Source organism: Muscardinus avellanarius (genome assembly GCF_963383645.1).
Source record: "Muscardinus avellanarius genome assembly, chromosome: 17".
NCBI classification, from domain to species: Eukaryota; Metazoa; Chordata; class Mammalia; order Rodentia; family Gliridae; genus Muscardinus; species Muscardinus avellanarius.
In genome coordinates, this window is record NC_137803.1 from 5,226,388 (window position 1) to 5,253,904 (window position 27,517).

The window sequence follows — 27,517 nt, forward strand, 5'->3', positions numbered from 1 at the left end:
AGATTATAAACTTGTCATCTGCAGTCACATACAAAATAGCAACCACAGAATTTCTGGGTCACATGCCTTTATATAAAAGAGTTTTCTTTGTAAAAAGTACCCCATAGTATTGAAGTTATGCACAGCATTTAACACACTTGAAATATTTAATTTTAAATATTATGGAGAACACAATTCCGGCAAGTCTCAGATAATTGCCTTAATATCTATTTTTTGCACATCATTATGACCTTATGGGCGTATCCAGGAGGAGCAGTTGGTATTAGATTTCATGTGCAAATATATTACTTAGTAAATTGCTAGATAGATTTATTTCTTTGCATATAAAATGATTCTGCCTTCCATATTTGTATGATCTGGAAAACAGATATCAGTAGAGTTTGCTTATATTCTGAAGTTTTCCATGTCCTGATCCATAAATCATCTTGTCAGTTCCAACTCTTTGTGATTGATTAAAAAGAAGGATACATTAAAGTGATTCACTGAGAAAAGATTATAATCTATTTTACTGGAGTTATATATTATTCTGCTTATTGTTGTTTCTTTTCTTTAGCAGAGGGACTAAAGAGCTTCCTGCCATTTTCTGCCTTAAATAATTATTTCCCTTAGCATAATTATGGCACAAAGTTAACCTGACAAGGTAGTCATCCCGTCATAATACAGGCAGGGTTTTTATATGACAGGTACGGGAACTAGTGAGGAAAAGCTCGATCACTTTTTCTGGATAATAGAATTTGGCTTTGGCATGGAGAGCTCTGGGCCAGGAAAGTCAGCTCCATACTGCCATATTTTACTTCTCCTCTAAGATATAAAAACTGAGTGTAAAAATCATAGAATGCTTCAGATGTGATTACATAAAACTTGGTGATGGTAATTGTTCACATCCTCTATAAAGAGTATTCTACTTAATTAGAGTGTCATTTAAAGGCAGAAACTACTTAGAAGGCTGGCATTGCTCTCTACATATACAAGTCAATCACCTCGTGGAAGATTTAGATCTTCTCTAGAGCCATCAAAATACATAGCACAGGCCAAATGCAAATTGACGTTCTAGCTATAGCCATGCGATTGGTACTGGAATCTCAAGAAATTAGATTTTCAGCCTCAGGAAAAACAGTCAAGCCCAAAGTATTTCTAAACTATAGATATAGCTGTAAGATAATAAATGGCTGTTGTTTGAAGCTGCTACATTTGAGGTCATTTGGTAAATTGCGGTAATTTGGTACCTCAATTTGGCAATGGAGGTAAATAATCCTATTTTTAAGGAATTTTAAGGCAGCCATTTATTTCAAAAGGGAAATATTAGTGATCTACAAATTTGATTTATATCTTGACAGTCAAAAGGTTTTCTAGCCCCTTAAGGAAACAGAAATGCTTTGCTTTGCTTGCTTATTTAGTTTTATTTCCCCAGATAACTTATTTTTGCTGTAGCGTTTTATTTAAGATTACAGCATCCTTTTTGGAGTATATTTATGTGAGCATTTTATTTTGTTTATTATGGGTGCATTGTTGTTTTACTTTTTTTTTTTTTTTTTGGTGGTACTGGGGATGGAGCCCTTCTACCTCCTGGTTATACTCCCAGACCTATTTTTTATATTTTATTTGAAAAGAGGGTCTCTTAAACCAGCGTGACTGGATTCAAACCTGCATGATTCTCCTGTCTTCACCTCCCAAGCGCAAGGATTACAAGTGTGTGCCACCATGTCCAGATGTAGTTTTACATTTTCATGGGCTACAAAATGGTAAAGGACCAAGTGTACACATCACTTAGATCACCCTTCCCCAATTCCCACCACTTCTCCTCCATCTTCCCTCCTTCTCGTGTTTGGCTTAGTGTTTGACTTTGATATCTTTGTGAATATACATCATGTACATTAGAAAATTTCTCTCTTCCCCATCCTAGCCTTCTCAGTTCGGTTGCCTTATTTGCTCATCTATGGCTTCTTCTTTTTAGTCTAGAGTGAAAGTTTTCTACGAGGATGCACAGTGTGATAAACGAGAAATATATTTGAGTAAAATACCAAAAAGTTGCTTAAGAACCTAGTTCTTTTTACAAGTTACTTATTTTTTTTCTAAACCTGGTTTTTCTTCACCTTAAAATATTTAAAAAATGAATTTCTGTTATTGTTTAGAGAATTGAATGAGATAATGTACCAATGCTGTCAAGAGTGGTATATTGTTAATATACCACGCAGACTTTCTTTTCCTAATAATAAAATAGCAATTCAATATGTGTTTCTACACGTAGAACAAAGATCTACATATAAGTGTCAAGTCACAGGAAGCCTGAAAATATCAGGTGATGAACTATGTTTTCTTTTCTTGAGTTAGTCAAACAATTTGAGTATTTTTTTCCTACCATGGCCATGGTATTTATTTTTTCTAACTTTGTAACACTATGAGAGAACTTACTTTTTCCTACACCTCATAAAGTGCAACATACTTTATCAGTTATCCTTTTGATGGTAAACTTGTATATTTTTATTGAAATTGCATATTCTTTGGAAAGTTGGTTTATTGTATAGTCTTTTATAATGTTTATTTGACATTTTGTTGCATATTATAAGTGTTATTTTGTGAGAACATTAAGGCTTCAGTTTACCTTTTTTTAGTATTTTCAGTTTTATTTTCTTTTGGTCATGAGAAAGTAAAGTAATGTGGAGAAAACAGTCTTAAAAGCAAAGCTAAAGATTTTTTTCTTATGTAAGTCTTCCATATTAATTTGATTCTGTTTCCTTCCTGCATTTTCATTTTTAATTTTTTGATACTGAATTATCAGATTTTTACTACTTCCAAAGTATAGGCCCAGCCCTTTTTATTTATTTATTTTTAATCAATATAGAAAACAGGATTTCCGATTAGTCAACAACTAGCAGGTACATCCAACCAATACCAAACTCTTATTGAATGCTAATATTTGTAAGACCTAGTTTAATGATGTTAAAATACACACCACTGCCGCAGCTTTTCAAGAGCACATAGTTTTGCAGAAGAAAGATATCATCTGTCACTACTGCTTAAAATGTGTTTAAAAATCATAATTTAGCACAGAGTGTGCAGAAAACATTCTACTGTGTTTGGTAATGTGAGAAATTCAATTTTTAAAAATTTTTTTATTGGTGCTTTGTATTCATACATCTTAATGAGACGCAAGATGGTAGAGACATCCATGCACAAATCACTCAATTAGCCCTTACCCAGTTCCCACCCCATTCCCTGCCCCCCTTCTCAGGTTTGGTTTAGTTATTGACTTTGCTATGTTTGTTAAAGTACATCATGTGCATTAGAGAATTTTCCTCTTCCCCCTTCCCATCCCCTCGGTTATGTCGCCTTATTTGCTCATCTATAGAATCTCCTTCTTTATCTAGAATTCCAAAATTCTTAACTGGATATGTAACAACTGAACTAGACTTTGATAAATCAGGAAGATGCTGACAGTAGATAAGAAGAGTTGCTTGATAAAAGAACAATGTAATTTTCTTAAGGGTGGTATTTTTTTGTTGTTGTGGCACTGGGGTTTCTGGAAAGCCTTCTAACTCTGGGCTACATTCCCAGATACCTATTTTTTATATTTTATTTGGAAACGGGGTCTCTTAAGTCAGCAAGGCTGGCTTTGGACCTGTGTGATCCTCCTGTCTCCACCTCCCAAGCGCGGAGATTACAAGCATGCGCTACCACGCCCGGCCTAAGGGTGATATTTTGTGGAGGATAACTGAAGATTAATGTATTCTCTACCTCTGAGCCACACTTTCAGTCCTATTTTATATTTTATTTGGAAACAGGGTCTCACTAAGTTGCTGAGGCTTTTCTTGAACCTGAGATACTCCTATCTCAGCCTCCGAAGTACTGTGATTACAGGCTTGAGCCACCATTACCAGCTAAGCTTTACTGTAAAAAATGCTTATAATTTTTAGAGATAGGAAGGAGAAATTTGCCAGTGTATATCTTTTAAATGTTTTTATTATGTTCCAGTTAAATATTTTAGCTAATAGACTATGATTATTAAGTTTATTCGTTAGAATTATAACTTTGGCTGGACTGGGATTTGGAGGTGGACTCAGTGTCTATAACTTGCAAACATCCAGGCTATATAGGATACTACATAGACTTGTCAGTGTCAGTGAACATGGAAAACAATTATTTTGAAGGGGAAAATTAACAAGGTATAGTATCTAATTTGAAAATATTGCAGGCAAAAATTATATTTTTAAATTGTAATAGTGACTGACTTATCTCAGCATAATGTCCTCCAGTTCCTTCCATCTCCCTGTAAATGACATTAGTGTGTGTTTTTATGGCTTGGTAAAATTCTGTTGTACATATTCCATAGTTTTGTAATCCATTCATCTGTTGATGGACATCTTGGCTGGCTCCATAGTTTGGCTATGGTGAATTGTGCAGCTATGAACATAGATACACATGCATTAGTTTGGTAGTTTGGTTTCCTTTCTTTTGGATAGATACCCAGAAGTGGTATTTCTGGATCTTATGGTAAGTTTGTTCCCATTCTTCTGAGGATCCTCCATACTGTTTTCCACAGTGGTTACACTAATTTGCAATCCTACCAACAATGTAGTCGAGTTCCCACTTCTTCACATCCTCGCCAGCATTTGTTATTGTTTGTTTTGAGTGACTGCCATTCTAGTTGGAGTTAGGTGGAATCTCAGGGTGGTTTTGATTTGCATCTCTCTGATTGCTAATGATGTTGAGCATTTTTCATCCATTTATTGGCCATTTGAATTTTTCATGAAGTTTCTATTTAGTTCACTTGCCCATATTTTGATTGGGTTATTTCTTTTCTTAGTGCTGAGAACTAGGGAGAAAATGAGTCAAAGGAGGAACTCTAGACTAAGAAGGAAATTCTATAGATGAGCAAATTGGGTGAACTAACTGAATGGGTGAGAGAAGGAAAGAGGGAAATTCTCTAATGCACATGATGTACTTTAATAAACATTAATGTCGATCACTAAGCCAAATACGAGAAGAAGGGAGGGAGAGGGAATGGGCTGGGAAGTGGAAGGGGCTGATCGGGTGATATATGCATGTATGTCTCCACCATCTTGCATCCCATTAAGATGTATACATACAATGCACCAATAAAATATTTTAAAATTTGGAATAGTGAATTTTTAAATTTAGGGTAAGCATGCCAGATTTTGGGGAAAATTGTCTCATGAGATTCATAGTCTATGAAAAAAATAAAAATAATGGATGTGGATGGATGAAAGAGATGAATTTTTAACTAAAATCATATATTTAGTTTCTATCCATACTACATAAAGACTACTGAATTTAAGATAAAGTAACCTATAGGAGAACATGCTAAAAAATGAAGCGTTTATAGAGTAGCTGTGCAGAGGATGCCTCTTCCAACACCACTGCAAATACTCCTCTCCTGATGCCTAGGATCCTTTTCTGTTTTCCTTCTTTGAATCCCCATAATTTGGCATTCCCTCTTGGTGTCATGATTTAAATGACACACATTTCCTTCATTCCGTTGATTACCACTGTATCATCATCCTTGAATTGTGCCCATGACCAGCCAAGAGGCCAGGCTGTGGATACTGCTAAATCGATGGATGAATGAACAAACAGCTTCTCTATAGACTCATCTGTGAATGAATTGATTACTCGTTGTTCTAAATACTCATTGCCGTGGAGTCAAATAATGCCTGTTGATCCAGAATCTGTCTGGAGCAACGCGGCACTGTAGGATGATGTACACTAGGGAGTTAGTGGCATCTCATGTCTCAATCCCAGTTCATACCTTCTGAGTCTGAACTTCCCACATATGAATATTATATCATAAGAGCCAATTATTGTTGTTGGGAGAGTTAAACAGTAACATACAAAGTAGTTTGCATTTTTTTTTGTACCAAGGATTTAACCCAGGGGCATCCTACCTCTGAGCTACACCTGCAACTCTTTTATTTTTCTAATTTTGTTTTGAAACAGGGTGTCACTAAGTTGCTGAGGCTGACTGGGATCACAGGGACATGTCACCTCCACGGCTGGCTTGCTCAGTACATTTTACTTGTTAAATGTTAACCTCCAAGTACCGGGATTATAGGCATGTGCGACCATATCTGGCCCCATAGATGTTTTTGAAAATTAAATAAAGCTGGGGAACTTATCAAAATATTTCAGGAATATTTAAAAGTTTTCTAACCAAAGTAAAGTGGTATATACGTTTTCAAAACTAATAACTGATTCCAAATATCTTATGAGAAGAGATAAAGATTGTTTGCATAAAATACTCAGCTGAGAGAAATGATGCTATTAAGCAAAGAACGGATCATGATATCTTTTAAAAAAAATGTGGAACACAACTTGTTCTTACTTGCATATCTTCCTGCTATCCACTGGGAGAGAATAATAAGGGCTTGATTGCAATCAAGGCCGTCTTGTAAGACTGTACAAGAGAAAGGAAATTCTGGTACTTGGTGATCTACATTTTTGAAATGGGGGTAAATTATCTCCTCTTTGTTTTACAGATCTACTTACGCTTCTTGGACTATGAGATGCAGAATTCGAACGAGTGTAAAAGGAACTTTGTGGCCGTGTATGACGGCAGCAGTTCCGTGGAGGACTTGAAAGCCAAGTTCTGCAGCACAGTAGCTAATGACGTGATGCTGAGAACCGGGCTCGGGGTGATCCGCATGTGGGCTGACGAGGGCAGTCGGAACAGCAGATTCCAGATGCTCTTCACGTCCTTTCAAGAACGTAAGATGCTCTACACGTGCACGTGACTCTGTGACCTTCACAGGAGTCTTGGGATGAGAGTCTCTAAGCTACTAATGATGTTTTCTTCACGCAGGTTGAACACAGCAGGGTATCCACTAATAAGTTGTTAACATCACTGTGATCCTGTCCCCTTGCTTTCTTAGGATCCAGTGACCAGAGCGAATTATAAATTACATTCTCATGACTTCTTTGGGCATATGCCTCATATTTTTGCCTAAAAGAGTTAACCCTATCCAACTGGGAAACGATGAATTTTGTCTTTGGTTTAGCTTTATGAAAATGAAGCAGCAGCTTCTGATGAAGTCTGGGTTTAAAATGTAAAATACCTGCATAAGCACATTTGGTAGGTTCACCATCGTAAACTTCTCTTGCAGTCACTGGAGTCACAACATAGGGAAAGAGAGAATTACCTTGGAAGATAGTAAATGCAGACAGTTCCAGAGCTGGGCATGGTGGTGCACACTTGTAATCCCAGTACTTGGCAGATGAAACAGTAAGACCAAGCTTCTCAGCCAGCCTCAGCTACTTAGTGAGTCCCCCTGCAACTTAGAGAGTCCGTGTTTCGAACAACAACAAAAACAACAAAATCAGGTTGGGGGTATAACTTGGAGGTAGAATAACCCTGGGTTCAATCCTCAGCACCACAAAAAAATAAATTTCAGAAAGGGTCCAAAGTGGCATCACGAGTGATACTTGAAGTCACACTCAGGCACAGACCTCTTAGAAATCCTACCCTAACAAATAGTGAATCTTATCAGTAGATATACTTGGAGTATTCTTCAGAAACCCTGAATATTTCATGCTGTGCAAATTTATGAAAATGAAAACTAATCCTCAACAATTCGGCCCTAAGGAATAAGCACATTGAATTTTGAAGCTATATACTTTTGTTTAAGTAGAAAAGATAATAAGATACTTTTAAAATTTCAGGGATTTTCTCTTACTGTCAGCAGAACAGTGGTCATTTTCTTTGCTTTTCTTTTTATTCCGTTATGGTGCTAGGTACTCAACCCAGGACCTCACCCTAGATAGACAAATGTTATACTAATGAGCTATTTCCTTGGTTTAATATTTTAATTCATATTTTTGTCTTTTATAGTACTGGGATCAAACCTAGGGACATTATACCTCTTATACTCCAGCTCTGTTTTATTTTTTATTGGAAAGAGGGTCTCATTAAGTTGTTGTGGTTACAGATAAGTTGCTGAAGCTGTTCTCAAAACTGCAGTCCTCCTGTCTCAGCTTCCCAAGTATTGAGATTACAGACATGTACCACTGCTTTTGGCAATTAGTAAATCTTGAATATTTTGGACAACTATTTTATATAAGAAATAAGTCATTTCAGCTTGAAATTTCCTTCTAATTACCCAGTCAGAGAATTACAAGGCCCCGGAGCTCTTGATTGGCAAGATATCCCTTAAAACCTTGATACCATCCCCATTGCCCAGCTCTCTTCTCACCAGAGGGTTCTGTTTCCTCCAACTTTGCTGCCTGGAATCATGGCATCACAATGCTGTTGTTGTTCTTTAACATATCGGACCCATGTCTCATCTATAGGGCAGTCTTGAAACCCAGAAACAAGACAAAAGACACCCATGGATATCAGAGGGACACTCTTTCACTTAATCTTGATTTTTATATCCTAACCAGGACCTTATTTAGTCTACTTTTGAAAGAGACATGTGTAGTCAGTCCAAAATAGAAGACAAAATTTTGAGTATGAGTTTAGTTGCTTATATTCCATTAGAAAGATAATATACTTAACATTTAACATGTATTTTGAGGTTAATATTAAAATATTTAATTAATAAGTAACTAATTTACTTTCATGTGTTAAAATTCCACAGAGTGGTTAGAAACCTACTTGTAGATTTAAAAAATAATTAACTCGATTTGAGATAAATGTATTTTACATCAAATAATTTTTATGTTGACTATTGAAAGTGTGTTATATTTTATTTTGCTGACTCAGTTTAAGAGTGAATTACTAATACAGCTTTATACATTTGTATCAGTTTTTACAAATGCATTTACTCTATTCTAAAGGATCATGCAACTTTCATAAAATTGTTATGGTAAATGTAATTTTAATTTTGAGTATAAGTGTTCATAACCGACTATGGCAGAACTGTATTTCAGATGAGCTGGTTATCTGGGATAGCACAGCTATAGAGCATAGTGGAATGTTCCTGTTTGGAGTGCCACCTGCTAAACTTTCTTTCCAAGCCCATCTTTCTGTGCCTGAAACATGCATGTGCAGAGATGGCGCTGGTGTCACAACACAGATGTGATCTACTTTTGACATCTGGGGCTCCAGGCTTAGATACTCAACTTCTCTCAATCACGGATTCGGTTCAGTGAAATACCAAGGATATTTCTTTGCACAAATAAATGTCTAGATGATCAGTACTTGCTTAATGAGGAACATACTTCTGTGAAGAACAGATATTCATGTGCAACGGTTTGAAAAATTGAGTAGATTTTTAAATTATTTTCTTTTTTTGTTGGTGCACTGTAGTCATCCATCTTAATGGAGTACGAGATGGTAGAGGCAGCACACATGCACACAGCACTCATTTAGCCTTTTCTCACCTTACTCCCTCCCCTCCCTCCTGCTCGTGTTTGGCTTAGTGATTGACTTTGATGTGTTTGTGAATGTACATCATGTACATCAGGGAATTTTCCTCTCCCCCTCTGATCCTCCTTCCTTTGTTGCCTTATTTCCTCATCTGTGGTTTCTCCTTCTGAGTCTACAGTTCCTCCTGTGACCCTTTTTCTCCCTAGCTTCTGCTTATTAGTGACAGCATTTGACTTTTTACTTTTTGAGAGTGACTAATATCACATATTGTAGTGTTCTCTAGTTCTATTCACTTTCCTGAAAATAATCATAATTTGGCTCTTTATGGCTGAGTAAAATTTCATTGTGTATATGTACCATAGTTTTGCAATCCATTCATCTGTTGATGGACATCTTGGCTGGTTTCATAGTTTTTATGAAAAATGTTTTACAAAATTTGCTAAACTGTGTAAAAGTATTTAGTGTCATATTAGCCTTTGACAAAAGATTAACGTGTCTAAGGTACATGTTTATTAATAAGAAAGAAATATAGATACTATAACTTTTGAATCCCAAGAAAAATTGAGTTGAATATTCTCAGATAAATGAGAAGAAGATTCTCATCCATTGGTGTAGAAGCCGTTTTCTTATAATTTTCTCTCCTTGAGACAGCCAAAACCTTCAGGTATCATTTGGTGAAAAACTTATTTTCTTAGGCAAAACATTCCTTATAGACATAAATAAGGTCCTTAAGCAATTGGTCATGTGTTAATCAAAAGAGAGATTATCTTAGTTGGACCCGACCTCATCAGGTGACTCTCCCAGTCAGTGACATTGCTAGCTCTAGAGGGAGAAAGCAAACAGCTGTATTGTGACCTGCCTCCTGGTGAAGGAGCATCATTTGAGTCCTCACAGAGTCTCTGACCACCAGCCAGCACCAAAACAAGGGCCTCTATTAGACATTCCAAGGAGCTGAATTCTGCTTCCTGCCTAAAATCATGAAGTAGATTCTCAAGCCCAGTGTGAAGACCATCGTCTCAATCAAAACCTCAATTGTCATGGCGCAGAGGATCCACAATGAAGCACTTTGCTTCTGACCTACATAAACTGTGTGGCAATAAATGGGTGGTGATTTTGTTACACAGCAGTAGGAAACTACCATAGCTTTTGTAGCTGCAAAGGAAGCACCGCTTTAACAGGATCAAGTTGGGATCCGGCAGTGTTCAGAGGATCATGAAAAGGAATAGCCTTGATCTACTTGGGTAGACAGCTAATAGAAAGCTGGACCTGGAGGACTGCCAAAAAGCTCAGAGAGAAATGCAGAATATGTTCTTTGCAACTGGAGGAGAGTATGTTCTTGCTTCTAGTGGCAGAGCGCCTAGCAAAACCATGTCTTGTTGGAATGTGGCAGGAGTTTCTTGCTTCAACATAAATGGTAGATAGAGATAAGTAAATCGCTAGGTTAAGCGTCTCCTGATTTCTTCTGTCAGCTTAAAGTAACACATGGGGGAATAAATCAACAGAAGAACAGTTAAATGAAAAACTGAATGATTTTGAATCCTCAGCCTTTCCAGTGGTAAAGATGTCAAAAGTCAGAAAATGATTTCTGAAAGTGTGACTTCGGAAAGAGATGGATGGAGTCTGTGGCTGCATGAGCTTCTCTGAAGCACTGGAAGGGTCAAAGTACACAGTATTTAGCACCAAAAAGGCACTTTTAAGAGGTGAAGCTGCACCATTTGGATTCTTTGCATCAGAATTGAGGGCCTCCATAGAGATGAAAGGCATGGACCTTCATCCCTCTATGCAAAAGCCCAGAAAAAGAGACCACTTCAGAGTGATGTATGGGGAAAGGGTGTAGCTTTTGTTTAATGGGGCAAGACACATTGGCTTTCAAGCAAGGCCTACTAGGTTCTTGAGAAAGTTATGCTGGCAGAAATCAACTTTGTCTATAAGGGACAAGCAGAACCTAATGAAAAAATGTTGTCAGAATGCCCCAAACTGGAATGGCATGAAACAGTCTAATCAAACTACTCAGCTGAAACATGTGTTACTTTCCATGAGAAAAGATGAATCATTGAACAGAGCCAATAAAAAATGAGGATGGTTACTAGATCTTGAAACATGATCAGGAAAAGTCAACATTTACCCTGATGTACAACATTTACCCAGAAACTTTTCAGAGCCTGGTTACCCCCTTAGCCCTCTATTCTCCCATTTGTATCAAAATCCTGCACCTCTTCTACCGCTATGGGTCTGGTACTTGGGGGACAGAGAGATTGCATCTTTAGTTTCCTATGCCAACACATGGAGAGTAACTGTACAACAGGGATGATGGTATTTGGTCCTCCAAGACCCCCTAGTAAAGAATTGAGATGCAAACAATTTTGATTTCAGTGGCATGATTTTGGATTTTGAGCTGATGAATTTCACATGAGAATTTGGACTCGGATTCAATCTCTCCTGGATTGACACTCTGGGGAGTCATGGGAAAAAGTAAATGCATTTAGCACCTGTGAATGAGATGAAGCCTGGCCACCAGAGGGTGGTAGTAGGAAATCTGTTAGCCTCCAAGATGTCTGCCCCAACTGAATAACCTTTGAAGTCTTTTCACTAAGTACAGAAGGAATCTGTGACCATAATTGCTTAAACTCCATTATCCTGTTATATTTTATAGAAAAAAAATAAAGTTGCATGTGTAGTAAAAGTCCCTGATCAGTTTACGTTATTTTAATCAAAAGAGAAATTATCCTGGTGGGGGTTTCTGGCCCATTCAGATGCTCTCATTTAGGAGAAATTTTGAGGGCTAGAGATGGGAAAAGTCAGAGGTTCTGCATTCCAACAAATACTGCTGCTGGCAATAAAAGAGTAAATTGCCATATTTCAGAGAAGACCATGTGACAGGAAGTTTTGGGTAATCCTTTAGAAGCTGAAAAATCTCTACAGTTGAAAGCCTGCAGGAAAATGGGATCCTCAGTGCTACATCCCCAAATACCACATTTATCTAACATTACTGATCTTTGAAGAGGATCCTCCACTCATATGAGAATCCAACCCAAGATTACTTGTGCCTTTACCAAGATAAGGCTCCAGGAGAAAATAACTCACCTGAGTGCTATCCAGATGCCTGACAGCACAAATGTGATATAATGAATAGGTACTGTTTTAAGCTAGTAGAAAAATCTGTGGTGATTTGTGACTCAGTAGTAGAAAACCACTGCATACTCCTATTATAGTGATGTGAAACTTTTATTCATCTAAATGTCAATCTTAACAAATTGATTGAAGACATCAATTAATATTTTATTAACTATTAATATCATGCTCTTAATTTGTCATTTTCTAAAAGGTAGCAAGATATAGCTGTGTGAACAAAATTAATTACTGCGATGTCAATTTGACCCTAAAAGTTGAGTGACCACTACTAGTTCTTTAGTCTAATCATCAATGGTTTTCACTGTGATATTTCCATTCTACTCTTTTGTTCCTTCTGTTAATAATTAAGCACCCAGGAGCTGATGCTGAAGCTGAGAGAGAGGGTGCTACTGAGCTCCCCTCATTCAAATTCAATCCAAGTATCTGACTAACCTGGGGAATGTGTCTTTTGTATCCGGTAATATGTGCTCCCAGAACACAATTCTTTATTTAATTTAGTAAATTACCCACTAAACTGTTGTGTCGAGTGGAACCAAGTTCTCCTCTAGTAGACTCTCTCCCCTCCAGTATTTGTCTACACTAGTAGCACCTTTTTTCTCCTAGAGTTGTGTTATGATTTCAGCATCCTGTTTTTGTTTTTTTTTAATCTTTTCCTGTCAAGAACACAGTATAGTTTTTTACCTGCCTATGGTTTGCAAAATCCACATTCTGTCCTGGAAAATGGAAATTGTTGATTTTTTAAAATAACCATCTAAAACACAATAAACTAAATAAAGAAAAACAATCACAGATGATAACTTGAATGCTAATGTGTGTAGGCACCATGCTGAGGACACTCTGAGGATGGGCCCCAAAGGAGCCAGCAACAGTCTGCTCAAGTTTATCCTTAGTTTTTTCCAACTGAAAAAACAGTTGACTGAATGAAATTTGTTAGAAAAAAGTAAATCAAAACATTTAAAAAAATTTTGAATTCCTTATTTAAGGAATCAAAAAAAGAAGAAAATCAAAACCATAAATGTTTGCTAGGGGTTTAGCTCAGAACTAGAATACCCCTGAATTCAATCCCCAGTACCTCAGAATGTTATTTTTCTCTTTAATATTTCACAACAATAATATTTCCTCAAAAACAACAGCTTTCCTCTGGAAACAAGGAGATTAAACACAATTATAAGTGTAAGATATTTAAGATCAAAAGGCATTAAATTCATTCTATATTTCTCAACTAAATATTGTATACTAGAGAATGCAATGTTACCATTTTTAGTCTACATTATAAATTGACATTTCAACATATACTTACTACCTCAGCATTGTGAACTGATGTGCTTTAAAATATTAAGTTACATTATTACTATAGGAAATATTTACTTATGTATGCCATATAGCAACATAAATAATATGTAGCATAGATTTTGTGTCAACAAGACACAAAATATTCTGATAAAATTGCTGATTATATTTGATATTTTGGGAAGTCTTTCTCTTTTTTTTTTTTGGTGGTGGTACTGGGGTTCCTGGAAACCCTTCTACCTCTGGGCTATTTTATATTCTTTTTTATTTGGAAACAGGGTCTCTTAAGCCAGCGCGGCTTCAACCCTGCGCGATCCTCCTGTCTCCGCCTCCCAAGTGCGGGGATTACAAGCGTGCGCCACCACACCCGGCTTGGCAAGTCTTTCTAAAGTAGACATAGAACATGATGTGGCTAAGAAAAATGTTAATGTTAAAATAAAATTTTAAGTATATATTAATATAAAACACTATAGGTAAAATAAATAGGAAAAGGAGAAGCTGGAGAACAATTTATAAGATAAACAATAGATAGTAAGCACATACTTTTATAGTCTAAAGAATAAGATTTTATAAAACAATAAGAAATACATAAGCATTCTATTATAAAATGAGGAAAATATAGGGAACAATTAATTCATGAAGAAGTATACACAGGCTATCATTCAGGAAACAAAACTATACATAATAGAAAGTAAGGAAATTTAAATGCAAGTAGCAATAATTTTTCGCTTTCACCTGTCAAAGAGTAATTCTCAATATGGAGATGGTGTCAGACAAGGAAAGCAAATGCTCTGCTAGCAGGTGGCATAGGTTTTCTGAGACGCAGTTTGGCACCATCCACCAAAATTCTGAACTAGAGAAAAACCAAGACAGGTTCTTCTTTCTTTGTACAGGATAGCAACTTCTAAGAAATATTCTTGTGATGGATATGTTTAAAATAATACAAATAATGAAATATGCTAGAGTGGATTAGTTAAATAGTTCTGGGAAAATGTGCCACTCTTTATCATGATGATAAAGAGTCAGGCATGATGGTGCACACTTGTTATCCAAGTACTTGGGAGGCTGACACAGGAGGATCACAGGCTCAAGGACAGCCTCCGAAATGTAGCAAGACTCTCATCAGCCTAGCAAAACCCTGTTTCAAAACAAATATAAAAAGACCTAGGGGTATATCCTAGAGATTGAATGTTCCTGGGATCTATATTCAGTACCACAGGAAAAAAAAATACAATGCTAAAAATAAGTAGTGACCATATACCTAACAAATAGACTTTTGTAAAGAAATGACATAAACATTTACTATATAGTATCTATTATATATGTGATCCATGTGCATAGAAGGCAGTTTCTTTTAGGTTTTGCATTTTTGCAATGAATATATTGCTTTGGTTAAGAAAAATTAAAACAAAAAACGCAACACTCTGAAGCAACTCATTTAAGTGTAAAAGACCAAGACCATATAAACTATTATCTATACCAAGATAATTAAGGCTAATTTATAGTTAAATGATGATTGTAGTTTCAGTTATGCAAACAGTCAAGGGTACCATATTTTTATCTAATGACCTGTTTTTTCAGACTCTATCACCACTATGAAGCCACTGCAGCAGAACTTTCCCACCACCTACCAAACCTGAAACATTCAACTGAGTATCTCTTACTCACTGCAGGACACTTCTGATGGGTAAACCCTAACTTTTGCAATGTCCTTAGAACACCAGCTGTGGCTTCAACCCACTTGGCATTGAGTGAAAGTACCCTTCAATTCATGCTCGCATCCCAAAAGATGGAAAGAATTAGAAAAATGTCACTCTTGACATATGTCCTAGCTACTGTGTGACATGAGTTGTCAGAGTCCTCTTGATAAAAGAAGACCGATGCTTCTCCATGCTGGGGGTCTCCTTATACATTGACTTTTGCACCTTCTCCTGGCCTAATTGCTGTGATGTAGGGCTACTTACATCTCTGCAGAAGGCTGGTGGGTCGAGTAACATTCTCGGGCTCTGAGAATTAGCATGTAGATAACGGGCACCATTATTCATCTTAGCACAAGAACTTTGATATTTCTCTTTTATTTTTGTTTATTTTATTTTATTTTATTTTATTGTGCCACTGGGTATGGAACTCAAGACCACTCCATCACTGAGCTACACACCCCAGCCTAATTTGTTTCTTTCTTTATTTGTTTGCTTGTTTGTTTGTTTATTTGCTTATTTTGGTACTAGTGTTGGAACCCAAGGGCATTCTGCATATGAGCTACACCCCCAGGGATATTTTGTTTTGTTTTGTTTTTTGTTTTAAAATAGGGTCTCACTAAGTTGCTGAAGCTGACCAAACATGTGTGATCCTCTTGTCTTAGCCTTCCAACAGCTGGGATTACAGGTGTTCCCCATCATGTCTGGCCTTATAACAAAGTTTCACTAAATGGCTGTGGCTGGCCTTGAACCTGTGATTCTGTGTCTCAACTTCCCAAGTACTGGAATTACAGGCATGTGTCACTGTGTCCAACTTTTGTCTTTTTTTTAATTAACAGAGGGTTCTTTGTCTGAAATTATGAAAGTAATAATTTATTACTCTTCACTGTTCTTCTAGTATATTTGTTTGACTAGATCAGTTGCTTCTTCACAATGACAAAATTATTGGCTCCAGCATCATGCAATTCTTAGTGTCTCCTACTATGTGTTTAGAATTTAGTGTGCATGTGTGATTCTGAGGATTAAACCTAGGGAAATTTTACTGCCAAGGTATACGCGAAATTTTAAAATTAATGGTAAACGTTTGCAGGAACAAAACTACAAACCAGTCATTTAAAATATTCTTCTATTTTAATCTGTAATAGGAATAAGGTACTCAGTGTATGATACTTAATTCTATGTAAAGACTTGACTTATACATAAAGCCTTTCCAGAAAACAGGAGAGATGTTACAGGACCTGTGGAAGTCTTAAATATGTGTGTCTGAAAGTGATAAAGTAGTAGGAGAAAAAGGTTTACATTGACTCTGTTAGCAGAATAACAAAAAACTGAGACTTTGATAGTTTGCACTTTTTTAACTTCCAAATCTAATGAGATTACTGAACATAAAATGATATAAAATTGTCTCATCTTCCAGGGATCAACTCTTCCTTCTCTTCCTCTTTTCCCTTCCTCCCCTCTCCTTTCTTATTTCCTTTCTTTCTTTCTTTCTTTCTTTCTTTCTTTCTTTCTTTCTTCCCATGTTTTTAAGCTTTTGTTTGGTGTAATTATAAATATGCAGTTTAATGAAATATTTAAATTTTTTTTTTAATTTTATTTTATTGGTGCACTGTATTCATACATCATAGTGGGATACAAACTTTTGTAGACATACATGCACACATCGCCCAGTCAGCCCCCACCCGATCCCCACCCCATTCTCTCCCCATCCCTCCCTCCCATGCTTGGCTTAGTGGTTGACATCTAGTATTATAGCAATTTATCCAAAATTAAAAATGATAATCTCACATAACAGTTTCATTTGTCTGATACCAAGCTTTTGATGACTTAAAGATAACATTTCAACATTTCTTTTTGCTTTCTTTCTTACCAGAGAATATTTTTTTCTTTTTTTTAGGTGAAACTATCATATATTTATTTTTCAGAAAAAAATCTATCCTGATATGGAATATGGACTCTAGATACCCAAAACAATCTCGAAGCAAAAACAAAGCTAGAAGATGTATATTTTCTGATTTCAAACCATATAAAGCTACAATAATTGAAACAGTGTAGTACTGTTCTAAAGGCAGATATATAGACCATTGGAGTTAAATACAAGCCTAGAGCTAACTTCTTCCCTATATTGTCAAGTTATTTTTGACAAGGTTTCCACGAAGATTTGGTGGTGGAAATAATAATCTTTTAACTAAATATTGTTGAAAAATAATAATTACATGGAAAAGAATAAAATTGGACCCTTACCTAATCCCACATACAAGTATTAACTCAAACTAGATAAAAGACCTAAATATAAATCTTAAGACTATAAACTTTTAGGAGAAAATCTGGGTCATAAAACCTCACAACATTGAAATTGGCAGTGATTTCTTGGATATGATTTCAATGGCACAGGCAACAGAAGAGTATACAAACTCCCTAAAAAATAAAAGAAAATATTGTATATCCAAAGACAATGTAAACAGAGTTAAAAGTTACTAATAGAATTGGATAAAATATTTCCAAATGCTATATCTGAAGGTATATTAATATTCCAACTAGAAATCCTAAAAATTAACAACAATAAAGGCAAACAATACAATTTAGAGATAGGTAAAAGACTAACATAAATAATGAATCTCCACAGATAACCAATCTTAGTTGTCTGTTGGATGGAAACTCTTGTTTCTCTGGTTCTGGTGAGTGTTACCTATTTCTTCTTTGTAGTTAATCTCTTTGAGTATTTTCTCTAGCGCTGGTTTTGAAGACATAAATTCCTTCAGTTTCTGTTTGTCATGGAAGCTTCTTATTTCTCCATCTAATTTGATAGAAAGTTTTGCTGGGTAGGAAATTTTTGGCTGGAAGTTGTTTTCTTTCAGAGTTTGGAATACGTTACTCCAAGCCCTTCTAGCTCTCATGACTTGGTTTGGGAAGTCTGGAGTGATTCTAATTGGTTTGCCTCTGAATGTCACTTGGCCCTTTGTTTTTGTTGCCTTTAAGATTCTCTGCTTGGCTTCCACATTGGTCATTTTGACAATTATATGGCGTGGGGATCCTCTTCTCGGATCCTGTCTAAAGGGAGTTCTATAAGTTTCCTGGATCTGTGTATCAACCTCTTGCTCTATATTTGGAAAATTTTCTGCTATTACTTCCTTGAAGAGATGTTGATCCCTTTGGTATCACTTTCTTTTCCCTCCTCTATTCCAATTATTCTTAGGTTAGCTCTCTTAAGATGGGCCCATATTTCTTCAATGTCAGATTCCTGCTGTTGGATATCTTTTTCTAGATTAGAAACTATGCATTCATTTTTGGATTGCTCATCTTCTAAGAGCGAGATTCTGTTCTCCATGTGGTCTAATCGGTTGTTTGTGCTTTGAATTGAGGCCTTTACTTCATTAATTGCATCCTTTATCTCTTTTTGGCTCTCTCTGAGTTCTTTTCGAAGCACCTCTATTATTTCTACAGTTATTTTCCTGATTTGATCTTCTAGAAATCTCTGATTTTCTGTTTTATCAGGTTCTGATGTTGTGGGGTTGTGCACATTCATTACTTCAGTGTTATTCCTCTTTCCCATGATTTCGGAGGTTTGTGCCTTCTCTGGGTTCTTCCCTTGGGTCACTATGGCTTCACTTAAGGTGCTCTGGATCTCGAGTCTGTATTATCTCAGACCCTACTACTCCTTTACTGGGTTGTATCACAGAGTCTCCGACCCAGGGAGTCGATAGAGGCTGCTTTAAACTATGGGGGGTGCCAGGTTGCACGCTCTCCTATGGTGTGATATCTCTGCCACCACCACTCCCTCACTGGGTCAAGTCCCAGGAGGCACAATACTGGGATTTCTCCTCTGTGGCCCGCAATTTGACTCACTGTTCTTGAGTACGTAGATGTAGCTGTACTGGACTTGGTGAATTCACTGCTGCTGCCGCCGCCGGTGGCAATATGGCGCCTCTGCCACGCCCTCGGCCATGAGGCTGGCGTATTTTTTCTTCTCTGGTTTTGATTTCCACTCTGAATCCCTGCAGCGTGTGCTGAGCTCAGCCACTGGGAGCTTTAAATGCTGTCTGCGCCGAAAGATCCCGCCTGGCTGTTCCGCATCGGCTCACCTCGGCTTGCTGTAGCAGTCCGCTGAGTTCGCCGCTGCCGCCAGCAGTATGGCGCTGCTGCCGCGTCCTCGGGCGCGTGTGTCTCCTCTGTGGCCCTGAGCTCTGTTCTTAGTCCGCTTTCTCTCTGGAGCCTGGTGGTTTTTTTGTTTTTCTGGTGATGGTGTTTTCTGGCTATGAAAGGCGCTCTTTTTGTGGTAATGGAGATTGGTTGTTAGCGGGACTCTTAAGCCCCGCTTTTCTCGGTCGCCATCTTCCCAGAAGTCAAATATTTAAAATTTAAAGTCAATTCCCTCAAGTAGCTTTTAGACAGAAACAGTTGTTCTAATTTAAATACATTGGCTTCTAAATTTATTCCTTTATAAACAGAAGCCATGGTGAGAGTTTATTGAACATTTACAGAAATGTTGCATTTCATAAAGTGTGAGTCTGCAAAGAGTCCCGTGAGCAAGAAAAAAAAGAAAGCCAAGTTCTCGTAAATATTTGGTAGGATCCTTGAGTTATATGTATATGTATATGTATATGTATACGTATACATATATGCACATGCATATGCATATGCATGTATAACCTTGCCACTGTAGTTTATATCTTTCACTGAAAGTATACTCTCTATGTTTGCTAGATGGAAGAGAGAAAATGATCTTCAATTGTTAGTATTTTGCCTTGGTCAACATTCTTGCTGCTCTAATTCAAAATGACTGACCACACAACCTAGAGAGAGGGAGATTTATTTGTTTACAATTTTTGGAGATTTTAGGTTCAGTCTGTGTGAGGCAGGGGTTTGTGGATCTCAGACCATGGAGGAGGAAAACAGAGACAGGTAGAGAGCAAGGCTCTGCTCTCACGCCTTGAGGCCAGCAATCAAAAAGCAAGCAAGGAAAAGGGTTCAAAGACAAAAGCACCATCTCTAAGGCCCCTTCCCAAGGACACACTTTCTTTAGCCACACCCCACCAGACTAGGTTACCACCCAGTGTATCCACTCCGATGGATTTGTCCACTATGAGTGTAGAAACCCTGACTTGATTATGTCGACTCTGAACATTAACACATGAGCAGCAGGAGACATTCTATATCTATTCATAACATACTTGGAGTAGTAGAACCACAAGCCCAAGACTTGGTGGTCTGTTAATACTTGGATATAATCTTTGCTGCAGTTTCTCTTTTTGGATCTTGTAATGTTCAACCATGAAATTAAATATACCTTTATAAGAACAGCATTTCTAAGCTCACCAACTGTTGAAAACATGGATAAAGGAGCCATCTAAAAAAACCCTGGACACACGTCCAAGGCCTCATAATAATTAGAGTGAGACTCAGAGCCATTCTCCGCCCTTCTTACTGAGACTGTAACGTCTAACTGCTCATGATGAATAAATCATTGTGCAGCTGACTCAAGGCAGACATAATGATAGCATAACAATGAATGATCATGTTTTGGAATGAAAAAAGAATAGATATCTCAATGAGGACCACACCGTGAGAGAGAAAACAGTTCTCTTTACATACTAAATATAATTTTCACATGAAGTTCTGTTTATCTTTCTTTAAAACAATGACCTTTAGGATAGCAGGAATATGCAATTTTAGAGCAAGATTGGGAAGGATTCTAATAGTTCTGTGTGAGATTATATTGGACTTGGTGAACAGAATTTTCCATATTAAAAAAGAGATTAAGATATACTGAACTGAATAATACTAAATTTTTTGTCCAGTAGCTTAGTTACATTGGAAGGGAAAATTCTGAAAACAGATATTGATCCTCAAAACAAATAAGAAGATGATAAAGGACAAGAAAAAGGGATGCATCAATCTATTTCTGTCCTCAAATTCAGTCAGTATTTTTCAAATACAATGTCACATCTCCTAGTTTTATAGCCTAAAATCCATTTTAAGTTTAAAAGATGTCACAGGGAAAAACTTTACATTTATTTTGAAAAAATAAAAATTTGCTTGGGGAGCACAGCTGAGACCCAATATACTTTATATTTTAACATCCTTTTTTAAAATTTAGAATACCATGATTAAAAGTGGCAGTTAGAGTGTGTTCTGCATGTTTTAATCTAGTTTTTGGACAACAGACATCTGAATATCTGAGCATAGTGACCTAGGAAGGTTGAGGAAAACCATCCCAGTCACCCAAGTTGAAACGATTATTATTGAAGAAAAGCAGTTGAGTTCTAAACATGCTAGATTTTGCTATGCAGAATTAATCTATTGCTTAACTGTATAATATAGCATTTACATATTTATAATGTAAAGCTTCATCTTCATCTCTCAACCATAGTGAGCAATAGAAAAGCCGCCAAAATATCTGCAGGATCAAAATTTTTAATAAATCATGATCTCCAAGGCTGATAAAAATTGAATCCAAGAAAGAAAGCCAGGAGGTAAAAAACGTCCTCCAAACTATCCCCTCATCCTCCTGCTTCTCCCATGTCTGTGAGAAATTCCACTCAAAGGTTGAGGAGATGATACAGAATTAAAAATATGCAGAAGTAGAATATTAAAAGTGTGGCTGTGTGCTGTGTGTATGCATGGGTATCTGTGCATGGATGTGTGTGCAAGGGTAGGCATGTGTGTGGATAACCGTGCGTCTGTGCCTTCTCTGGCAAGCATGGAGCTGTGTGCGCTTTAGGCAAGGTGGCATCTTAGGGGCAATCATCAAACATCTCTTCTATTTCCAAATATCCTTGATGCAGCGTGATGATTTAATTTTGAATTAATCTGCTGACGGTAGTTTTGCTAATCATACAACACAAGTATTTGAGATTTCAGTGGTTTGGCCAGAAATATATCTGGTTTAATTCTGTCTTGTTGTTTTTTTACTATTTCTTGAATGCTATTTGCTGGATTTTAGGATTTTTTTTTTTTTTAAAGACTGAAAAACTTCCAATGAAAGGAGCTTCAGAGGCTCCAGTATGAAAATAGAAATTGTAAGTGAAAAACCTATTAACTACAGAATTATAATTATTTATAAACAGATGAGACAAACTCTGGAAACAATAGTACACCTATGATTATACCTTTGGTCTTATAAAATATGTTTTCTGATTCTTTATTAAACACATATAAAACTTTCTAAATTTTTTGTGTTGTGGCTATCTTTCTTTTACTCTCCTAATAACTAAATGCTACATGGTAAAATTATTTTGTTGTCTCCTGCTGAAATATTTATTTTTTGAAACACTCATACCTTTATAGGTATAAACTTGGTTCCTCTGAGGTGTGGTCCAATTGAATCCACATCCTGATGAAGGGGTCAAAGTCTGATTCCCTGAAACCTGGTGTCTGCCGCCACCTTGTGGTTGAAGTGGGAACAACTGAGAGTTGGAAAACAGCCCATCAAAGCAATAATACATTATTTAGTAAAATATATTTAAATTCATTAGCTATTTTCAAATATAACAAAACACTGATGTTATTTAAAAATTCCCCCATTTACTCACTCAAAATTATTACAGACTCCATTAAAATGTATGACTACAATGCACCAATAAAAATGAAAAAAAATGGCTTTTAAAATTAACATTATATATTTTTTCAGGAACTTAGTTTTTATCCAAATACACACACATACATAGACTTATGCATATAATGGATATATTAGACATTACTCAAAAGTGACTCAATACATTATAACTTGAATATGTCCTAGAAATATCTATTGCTAATAACTGATTCATGTATTTCCTGTAATTTTGTATAAATGTATTTGTTTATATTTATTCACTTAATTATTTTTATTTATACATTATTATAATTTTTTCATGTACAGATTTATTCATTTTATAAAATAAATGTACCTCATTATATTTAAATATATTTCTATAACAACTATATATTATTCAAAATCCAATTTACTGTATGGCACATGTCTTACCTGTGCTATAACTTATTAATTCATATGTTTTTAAACACTATATTCTTAATTTGAATCCAACTTTATATCTTAGTAATTCCTCACATTATTTTATATTTGGGGGGAATTAAGACTTTTATGACTATGATGACTTTTGAATACTAGGATAGTATTTTCTAAAGGGTTTGTTGCTGCTTTGTTTGCTGTTTCCTCTATTAGGAGTCTTTTTAAAGATCCAGGCATGGTCGTTTACCTCTGTAATGCTTGGGAGGTTGAAAAGGGATCATTATAGGTTCATGGCCAGCTTCAGCAACTTAGGGGGGGTGGACGTCAGCAAGTTAGCAAGACCCTGTTTAAGAGATAAATAAATAAATAGGGCTGGAATATAGCTTAGAGATATGAAGCCCCTGGGTTCAATTCCCAGTAGCAAAAATTAGGGGTTAAAATAATTACAATTAAAGCCGGGCATGGTGGCACATGCTTTTAATCCCAGCATTTGGGAGGCTGAGATAGGAGGATCAGGATTCAAAGACAGCCTCAGCTACTCGGTGAGGCCCTCTGCAAATCAGTGAGACCCTGTTTCAAAATAAAGAATAAAAAATAGAGCTGGAGGTGTAGCTCAGAGGCAGAGTGCCCGTGGGTTCCATCTTCAGTACTGCAAAAAATATATATAATTATTTGAATTAAGAAAATTTAAGTAGGATTCTTTTCTTCGTGACTTCTCCAAACCCTTTACTTTGTAGGAGAAACTGAGAGTACTGAACCCTAAGTTATAGTCTTACTGGTTCATAGATACACTTCTTCTCCTGGGCAAAATGATGTACTAAATTTTGTGCTTTCAAATAATAATATTTATGTCATAATTTACTATGTAATATTTGGATAAATATTTACTGAACACATTTTAAGTTGAACTGCTTAAATTGCAATTAAAGTGTCTATAGAAAATCTCAAAATTTGGATGTAAGTATAAATTCATGAAAATTTAGACATTTTTGTTACTATAATCATAAGACAGTATCATCAATTTTCTCCCATGTATTTAGAAGATCATCCCTTTTATTTGGGAGCCAGCAGGCCAAGGTGTAATATTTTCTAGATATTATGTATCATGCCTATCTAAGATGGGACTTGCTTTCTGTCTTCATAACTTGGTGTTAGAAAGCAGATGCCATTTTGATGGTATTGTGAAACTGCTAAATGGGGAATCTCAAAACCAAATGTCTTAGGCAGTTGGGCCTTACTCCCAGTAAGGAGTACAAGCAACATGCTAGAATCTGAATTGTCATAGAATTTAATATGCACATATTTTTTTTTAGGATCATACAATAACATTTACACTGGGCATGTTTATAGCAAAAGCATATACTACTCAAGATATAAAAATAACTGTGAAATGGGTGGAACTGGAGAGCATTGTGCTATGGGAGATTAGTCAGTCAAAAAAAAAAAAGAAATCGGATGCTCTCAATATGTCGAAGCTAGGGAGAAAATGGGTCATAGGAGGAGCTCTAGATGAAGAAAGAAAGATTATAGATGACAAATAAGGCAACCTCACTGAGGGGGACGGGAGAAGTGAAGAGGGAAATACCATAATGTATATAGAGCACATTCACAAACATACCAAAGTCAGTCCCTAAGCAAACATGAGAAGGAAGGACTCGGTGGGAATCGGGGAAGGGCTAAGTGAGTGATGTGTGCATGTATCTCTCTACCATCTTGTACTCCATTAAGATGACTACAATGTACATAAAAAATAAAATTAAATAACAATAAATAAAAATAACTGGAATTTTAGTTTTAGGAAAGCTCTAGACTTAGCACTGAAATACATATTCTCAGGTAGAAATATCAAGGGCACTATGAATGGCAGCCCTTATTCTGCAAGTGAGAATTTAGTATCAAATTAAGCCAGACATGGTGGTGCACGCTTGTGGTGGTGCAGCATTTTGGAGGATGAGACAGAAGGATCACAGTTCGCGGACAGCCTCAGCTACTTAGTGAAGTCCTTTGTAACTCAGTGAGACCCTGTTTCAAAATAAAGAACAAGAATTATGGCTGGACGTGTTGCTCAGAGGTATAACGTTCTTGGATTCCATCTCTAGTACCATAAAGATCATTCAATTAATCAATCACTTAAATGATACATCATGCATCTTAACATTGAACATTTTTACTTTATTCTTGGTAACTATCATACTCCAATAGTTGAAAGCATCTTTTTTAATGGAAGACACTGGGGTTAGATCAAAGGGGGCATTCTACCTCTGAGCTACATCTCTGTTCTTTTTTGTATTTTTTTTTAAACAGAGTCTTGCTAAGTTGTAAAGGGTTCCACTAAATTTGTCAAGCTGGCCTTGAACCTGAAGTCCTTCTGTCTCAGCTTCCCAAGTGCTAATATTAAAAGCATGTGGTACCATGTGTAAAAGCTAACATTTAAAAAAAATCATATAAGCTGGGCGTGGTGGCACACGCTTGTAATCCCCGCGCTTGGGGGGCGGAGACAGGAGGATCAAGCTGGTTCGGAGCCAGCCACTCTGGCTTAAGAGACCCTGTTTCCAAAAATAGAAAAAGTATAAAATAGGCCTAGGAGTGTAGCCCGTGGGAGTGTAGCCCGGAGGTAGAATGGCTTCCAGGAGCCCCAGTACCACCTAAATAAATAATAAATAAATAAATAAATAAATAAATAAATAAATATAAAAAAATAAAAAATCATACATGTAACACTATAGCAGATATCTGCTCTATGGTATTTAGAGGCCAATCGTCTTTAATTCTCACAATGACTCTGTGTGGTAAAGATGATCACCTTAGATAGATATAAACTAAAACTGAAAACGTGAGTACATTTGCTCAAGGTCACTCAGCTAAGAAGTGGTGGGCCCATGCTTCAGAAGAAGACATTCTGACCTGCAACTTTTCTTGAAGCTCACAGATATATATGCCTGTCTGCATCGTGTAGCCAGCAATGCACTATATTCTGTGCACAGCACATCCGCTTTGTAAGCATTATCTTGACCATGCTTTACAGATGGGGTATCTCAGTTTCTCAGTCAGCTCAAGGGAAAAGTTTGCAAGAAAAGCTGAGGTTTTAAGACAGGACATAAACCTCCAGTGCCCACAACCCCTGCTCTTTCTTATCCAGTAAAACTGCCTTTGTTTATGGAAGAACTCTCTTTTCCCTAAAGATTATCTCTCCTTGCAGGTAGGATCACAACGTTGCCCTCTTTCCTGGGGTAAAGACTCTCAATCCCAGGATAGTGTGTCTGGAGATTAACTCTCTAAGCCTTATTGAAAGGATAGTCCATTCCATAATCAAGAAAAAACACCTATACAAATGCGCATGATCAGTTCTTGAGAAAGGAGATAATAGAGACATACTGTAATGTCACTTTCTGTATTAAGAATGAAGTGAATTGTTTAAATCAAATGCAGTGGTATCTTAGATATTCCAGCTGACTTGATTATTTTTCTGTATTTTTAACAAATCTGTTTATATCTTGTACTTAAAAAAAAAAAAACTGGATGACACAGCAGTGGTGGTTGGTGTCAATGAAGTGGGGTCACAGTGTTGGGGTCAGCGCAGAGTGTGTCCAGAGTTGCTGGGAAAGTAGAAGTCACTGGGTTTGATTGTTTGGCAAAAAAATGCTACTGGATTCTGGAGCAGAGGAGACATGGGCTCTTTAATGACACTGCATGCATATTTATATATGAACTGTTCAAACAGTACTATTCAGAAGCCAGTGATATACTTCTGGTGTCTCTAAGAAAAAATTAATTTTTGTTCAAAGTGTATAAGATATTATAGATCTATGATTTGTTTTATCACTTGCAGGTCTTGTTTGGTTGTGTATTTGTTAACTGTCATTTTCAAAGCAATCTATAAATATTTGCAAAAGTGAAAGAGAAAAGATATGGAGCATAAATTAGAATAATGTCCAAAAATGTGAGGATGATTTCCAACTAACTGGCCCATTTGAAAAAGTATTAATGTCAAGAAGTAACAGGAGTTCCGGGAAGATGGCGACCAAGAAAAGCAGCTTTTATGAGTCCTGCTAAAACTCGATCTCTGTTGCCACAAAATCAGCACTTTTCACAGGCAGAAAACACCAGCAGAGAAATAAAAAATGT

The 27,517-nt window shown here is 36.5% G+C and overlaps 1 protein-coding gene across 3 annotated transcripts in view; it reads left to right on the forward strand.

Moving 5' to 3' along the window:
* Positions 1-27,517, forward strand: part of NETO1 (neuropilin and tolloid like 1) — a gene marked incomplete at both ends in the record, with an annotated part of 116,073 nt that overhangs the window by 76,997 nt on the left and 11,559 nt on the right. For all 3 annotated transcript variants that reach the window (XM_080714763.1, XM_080714764.1, XM_080714765.1), the window contains one exon: positions 6,495-6,723. In XM_080714763.1, coding sequence (XP_080570889.1) covers positions 6,495-6,723 — 229 coding nt within the window. The remainder of the gene's footprint in view (positions 1-6,494; positions 6,724-27,517) is intronic.